At 50.5% G+C, this 6,339-nt stretch overlaps 1 protein-coding gene across 1 annotated transcript in view; it reads right to left on the minus strand.

Annotated features, from left to right (window-relative positions):
• PPP2R1A (protein phosphatase 2 scaffold subunit Aalpha) overlaps nucleotides 1–4,796 on the minus strand; it is a 39,182-nt gene extending 34,386 nt beyond the window's left edge. Inside the window, exon 1 of the mRNA XM_019633844.1 lies at nucleotides 4,430–4,796. Coding sequence (XP_019489389.1) covers nucleotides 4,430–4,507 — 78 coding nt within the window. The 5' untranslated portion in view covers nucleotides 4,508–4,796. The remainder of the gene's footprint in view (nucleotides 1–4,429) is intronic.
• Nucleotides 4,797–6,339: the final 1,543 nt, after the last annotated feature.

The raw sequence follows: 6,339 nt of genomic DNA on the forward strand, positions 1-6,339 counted from the left end.
CTCTCCCACCCAGCCGCGGGCCCTCTCGAGGACCAAGGCCTACGTCCATTCTCAGCCCAGGCCTTCGGCTTGCTGCCTTCCTGAGACACACCAGGGCTCCTCCTCACTTCCTTCAGGCCTCTGCTCAATCCTCACCCTATGACTACCTTGGGTGAAACAGCATTGCCCCTATCACTCTGCATACACTTAACTCCTATTATCCTGACATGCAAGTCTTTGTTCAAGGTTCCCCTTCCCCACTAGAGTGTGAGCTTCCCAAGAGCAGGACTGTTTTCTTCACCCTGTGCTCCAAGAACCTAGGACAGCGCCTGGCACAGAGTAAAAAGCCAAATAAATATTGGCTGGATTAATTTTTTTGAAATGAAGATAATGTAGACATTAGGTAGAGAACAAAGTATCTGGGAGAATTGCTCCAAACTTACTGTACGGCTGGTGGCTGAAAACAGAACGACAGGGTCTGTGACGTGTGTACTAGAACAAGGAGCTTCAGTCTGGGGAAGTGCTCAGTGGTTGACAGAAGTGTCTCCCACCTCCTATAACACCCTAAAGTCTATAGATCCTTCCTCCTTATTCCATGAAATATCATGTTTTTAAATGACCCTAATGTGTGTGGGTAGATGGGCTCGAGAGCAAATAAGGGCGTCACAATCTCCACTTCCATAGCATTTAAGGAAAAAAAGTAATATCCCCTCCTCCTTGGAACTGCAGCACCAACGAATACTTCTCATAGCAGTTTGCCTGGCATTATAATTATTTATGGACACGCCTGTTCCCCCACTTGGAAGGTGACTTGTCTCTGGGATAAAGAAGGGACAGGACTGTTACCAACTGGTGATTCCTGAACCTAGTACAGGGCTGGGCACATTAAAAAAACGTAGATACTTTTTAAGGTTTTAAAAACCCAACTACCATTTAAAGAGTGCTTACTATGTACAAAGCTCAGTACTTGACACATGTTCTCTATTATATTCTTTTTTTTTTTTTTTTAGCTGAGCCATCCCGCCACCTGTTGGCAGCTCACGGCTGCTCAGCTCGGGCTGACTCGAACCACTGTTGCTCAGAGNACGGCTGCTCAGCTCGGGCTGACTCGAACCACTGTTGCTCAGAGCTCAAACTCTTGAGCGAGCTCTTAACCAACTGAGCCACTCAGCCGGCCCGTCTATTATACTCTTGTAACAAACCCATAAGGCAAATACCACCTTTGTGTTCATTCACAGATGGGGAAAAACCAAGACACAGAGAAGGGAATGCAGGTCACCTAGTAAATTCGTGAGAGAGCCTAGAACTTGAACCCATGTTCTCCACCACTATACTACGAACTTCTTGTTTTTGTTAAGCTCTCAGAGGGCAACCTTATTTCTAAGTTTTGCTTCACCAAGTCCCCAGGCCCTCTATAAAAAGGAGTTGGGAGACTGTGACATCCTGTTTCTAAGATGGAGACACCGGCATGAAGTTGCAAGGTCTTAGGCAGTACTTAGTAACTGTGTGTCTTTACATAGTTTACATCTCATTTAGTCCTCACAACAACCATCCTTTTTTTTGTTTACCAAGAAAATCAAGGCCCAGAGGGTTGAGTAACTTCTCAAGTAGTCAGACCAGAATTTGAAACCCTGGTTTGCCTCTACTTACCTTTTATGTCACCTCCAGGCCTAGACTTTTCTTTGAGGATGGAGGAAGGGGCCACAAGCCAAGAAATACTGGCAGCCTATATAGAAGCTGGGCAAGGCAGGGAAACAGATTCTGCCCTGGAGCCTCCAGATAAAAACATAGGTAGCCCTGCAGGCACCTTGATTTTAGCCCACTGAGTCCTGTTTCAGACTTCTGACTCTCAGAACTATAATAAACTGGTATTCTTTTAAGCCACTAAATTTGCCTCAAGAGTTCCCCATAACAGGGCTTCTCTCAATCTCATGGACATTTTGGGCAGATAAATCTTTGTTGTGGGGGCTGTTCTGGGCATTGTAGGAGGTTTAACAGCTTTCCTGGTTTTTATCCACTAGATGCCAGTAACACTTCTCCAGCTGTGACAAGGCAAAATGTCTCCAGACATTATCAAATGTCTCCTGATGGGAAAAATTACCCTAGGTTGAGAACTCCTGCCATTACCTGTCTGCTCTCTTTCTGGAAGGCTCTTCACCACCTTCTTCCCGGAGCTGGCTCTTTCTTCTGGTCTCACCTCAAACTCTGTGTCCTCAGAGGAGCCTTCCCTCACTGGCCTGCTTAAAATGATCTCCCCACCCCACTTCCTGCCTGCTCTGTACACTGCCCAGACAGCCTCATGGCTTCTTCCTTTGCTGCCTTCAGATCTTTGCTCAAACATCACCTTCTCAGCAAGGCCCTCCTTGATCACTCTTTAAAATTGCATCTCCTGGGCCGGCCGAGTGGCGCATTGGTTAAGAGCTGGCTTGGGATGCCAGAGGGCCCCGGTTCGGATCCCACATATGAGGGCCAGTGACACTGCCCTCCACAGCTAAGATGCTGAACAACAGCTCAACCTGGAGCTGGGCTGCCATGAGTCACCTGAGACGGCGTAGGCTGCAGCCCCTGTGGCAGTGGGTTGCCATGGGCTACCGTGTGTAGCCAGCAGCCAGCGTGAGCGGCCAGCAGCCAGCGTGAGTGGCCATCCCGAAGCCAGCGACTGATCTGCCTCGCCCGGGAAGAGTGCAATGATGGTGCTAACTTGGGGCAGTGAAGCAACATCCTCCACAACTAGATTGAAGAACAAAACGACAGCAACTTGTCTGTTCCCCTTCCCCCAATTCCCCAGCACTGTTCCCATCCCCCCAATTCCCCAATAAAAATCTTAAAAAAAAAAAAATTGCATCTCCTACCCCTCTTCATTTTTCTCCTTAGCACTTATCCTCATGGAACGTACGATACATTTTACTCATTGTCTTATCATGCTTTCCCTCACTACAGCATAAGCTCCACAAGGCCAGGAGTTTTTGTGTCTTATTCAGTTGTGGACCTGTGCCTAGAATACGGTCCTACACAGAGCAGAGGCTCCAATAACAGTTACTGACTCACTATCACAATATCCTGTCGTCTCCTTCCCATCACATCTCATACGTGTTAATAATATAGTCAGCTGTTTTACATCTGTCTCTTGTAGGAGACATCTGTCTCTTATAACAACTGGTGTCACCATTATATCCTCAGCACCATACCTGATAGGTGGCACGTGTTCACAGAACAGATGAGTCCATATGACAGCCCTATGAACCAGGTAATTACTTCCGTTTAAAAGAAAAATGAAACCAAGGCTTAGGGACCTTAACTAAGTGGCTCATGTCAATCAGCAAGTGGGAAGAGCCAGCTGCACAACCGCAGCCTGTCTGACTCCAGAACCAGAGTGATATACCCAGAACCTCAGAGGCTGGGCCCAGAGCAACCGGCTCAATCTTATGAAAAAGGAAATTGAGGCCCATAGGGAGGATGGGACCTCGTCAGTCACCATTCCTAATAATTACAGCTAAGGTTTATTGGGCTCTTACAATACGCCAGACATGGTTCTATTTTACTTGTTTTATTAACTCGTTCAGTCCCTTCAACCCCTCCAAAGAGGCAGGGGTTATTGTTATCCCACATTTTATGAAAAACAGAGGCCCAGAGCAGTGAAGTAATTTGCACAAGGTTACTCGGCGGGTGGAAGGTGGAGCTGGGGTGGGCAAACCGTGGAGTCCTAACTCTTCTCAATCCCTTGTCAGCTGGGCTCAGAGCCCTGAGCCTCCCTATTCCACTCACCAGAAATGGGTCAGCCCTTTTGGTAAACTGACCCCCCCCCCCAAGACAATGGGAGGATCCCAAGCGGGGCGGGTTTCCACCTCTTAATTCGCTCCTCAATTTAGCGAATTCCTTCTTGGGGTGGGGTGTTTTAGCCCTCGACTCCCTTCGGGGGGCTATACCAAATTTGGAGAGGGACGGAGGGCAGGAACTGGGAAGGAAGCCTTCGCTTCTCAGTCCCCATTTGGGGCTTATCCCATAGCGCTGAGACCCAGACCCAGAAACCCAGAAAATAAGAATCCTACCCCCTCTATCAACCAGGCTGCCCCTCCCCCACTCGGAGCTACTCACCCGCCCTCCCCATCTAAAAGGGGCCTTTCAGGGGCCGCCGCCAATCACCGAATCTCTCCCATCTCTCCCACCCAGCCGCGGGCCCTCTCGAGGACCGCGGCCTCCCAGGCCCTACGCCTCCGCGCGCACCTGGCAGGCCTGGGATCCCAGGCCTCGCTCCCACCCTCTGGAGAGCCGACACCCAATCCTGGGCGCCGTAACATCTAGTCGGGGGCCCGGGGAGATGAGAGCTGAACGCTGATTGGCCGCCGCCCTCTTCCGCCACTCCCAGCGAACACCGAGTCTTCTCCGCGAAGACCGCTCGTGCCCCCAGGACCCCCTATTCTGTTTCCCAAGTACCCCGTGGCCTCCGAACCTGAACATCCTCGTTGCGGAGCTCGTCTATGAGCACCGCGATGGGGTAAAGCGAATCGTCGCCGTCGGCCGCCGCCATCTTGGCTGCGTCCCGTTCCTGTCAGACTGCGGCGAGCACCGAGCTGACTCGGGGATAGGGAGGGGCAGGGCCGGGTGGAGAAGGGAAGGCGGGCGTGGGGGCGACAGAGCCACTCTACAGGGGTTGCCCCACTGTCATTGGAGGCTCTACGCCGGGCTAAGCCCGTGTTTCTTTGGCTGGAACAAATGAAGTCCCGCCCAATGCTCATTTGCCTAGGTCGAAGGGCCTATCGGAGCCAAGGAGGTGGGGGAAGGAAACGAAAGGACGTGGTATCTTAGCGACCAAGATTGTAGCCGCCTACGTCGCCACTAACAACGGCCGAGACGAGCAGTTGTTTCTAGCCAATGAGGAACAGGATTGGGAGGAGGCAAAGCCTGCCCTTCTGAGAGTCCTGGAGAAAGCTTCTGCGCGTGCGTCGAAAGGAATGCGTAACATCTTGTGGGGTCCATACAGGCTGCAGGTTTTCGCTTGTGAGACATCGGCCAGGTTGGCTGGAAGGCGGACTCTGCGCCATTGTGCTGGAGGAGGAGGGTGTGAGTCTTTGATTTATGCCTTTTTATGCCGAGGCCCCAAAGAAGGGTGGCGGCTTGCCTTAATGTGTGGATTAAAAACCAAGCCACTGAGGCTGGTCTTCAAGACCCTTGTGCATTTCATTCTTGAATCCTCTCTAGGCACATCTTCCACCTCCTCGATTGTTACATTTGCGCGATCCTGGAAAATTAGAGCCGCCTGAGCACATCGTACTTTTTCTTTCCAACAAGCCTTTGCTGACACTGTACCTCCTACTTGGAGAGCTTTTCCTATTCAATTGTCAGATCTTTACATAAATGTCTCGCCTTCCCTGCCTCTTCAGGCTTGGCCCTCAAGCCCCCAGAAAGAGCCACACAGAACCCTCCCCTCTGCCCCCCGGCCAAATTCCCGTGACTGGGGCTGTGATTATGTCTTAGATTGTTGTTTGCTCCCACAGATTGGGAGCAGGGTTGGGACAAGCTAATTTCTGTGGGCTTTTTTAAGATTTTTATTGGGGAATTGGGGTATGGGAACAGCCCTGGGGAATCAGGGGAAGGGGAACAGACAAGTTGCTGTCCTTTTGTTTTTCAGTCTAGTTGTGGAGGACGTTGCTTCACTGGCCCAAGTTGGCACCATCATTGCGCTCTTCCTGGGTGAGGCAGGTCAGTCGGCGGCTGCTGGCTGCTCACTCTGGCTGCTGGCTACACACGGTAGCCCATGGCAACCACTGCAGCAGGGGTTGCAGCCTACGCCGTTGCTTGTGGCTCACAGCAGCCCAGCTCCAGGTTGAGCTGTTGTTCAGCATCTTAGCTGTAGAGGACAGTATCACTGGCCCTCATATGTGGAATCCGAACCGAGGCGCTCTGGTGTCGAAGCCAGCTCTTAACCAAAGGCCATAATTTCTGTTCTTAGCCTCAGTTAACATAGCCCCTCCCCAGGCAATCTTAGGACCACCCTCACTGAAGGAGTTGGGGTGAGAATGGGGAGGATTGAGGTGCTCCTCTCCCCTTTATTCTGCCACTTGAAGGGCAATCCTGAGTGGGATTCCTGGGAACAGGTCTAAATAGCCCAAGCAGCTTTTCCAAAGACCCTCTCTACACACTGAGGACAGAAAAGGGGCTACAGGTTAAACCTGACAAGGTCCATAGACTAAAAGTAACCACATATGATGGCATGAGCATAAATATATATATATATATATATATATATATATATATATATATATATTTAAGGTGGGCCATGGTGGGAAGTCACATCTTTAGCCTGAGTCTTCTTTCTTCACTTTAAGTGAGCCTGTCTATTGTCTTTTTGCACCTAAGATG

Source organism: Hipposideros armiger, unplaced genomic scaffold, assembly GCF_001890085.2.
Source record: "Hipposideros armiger isolate ML-2016 unplaced genomic scaffold, ASM189008v1 scaffold_1417, whole genome shotgun sequence".
Lineage (NCBI taxonomy): Eukaryota > Metazoa > Chordata > Mammalia > Chiroptera > Hipposideridae > Hipposideros > Hipposideros armiger.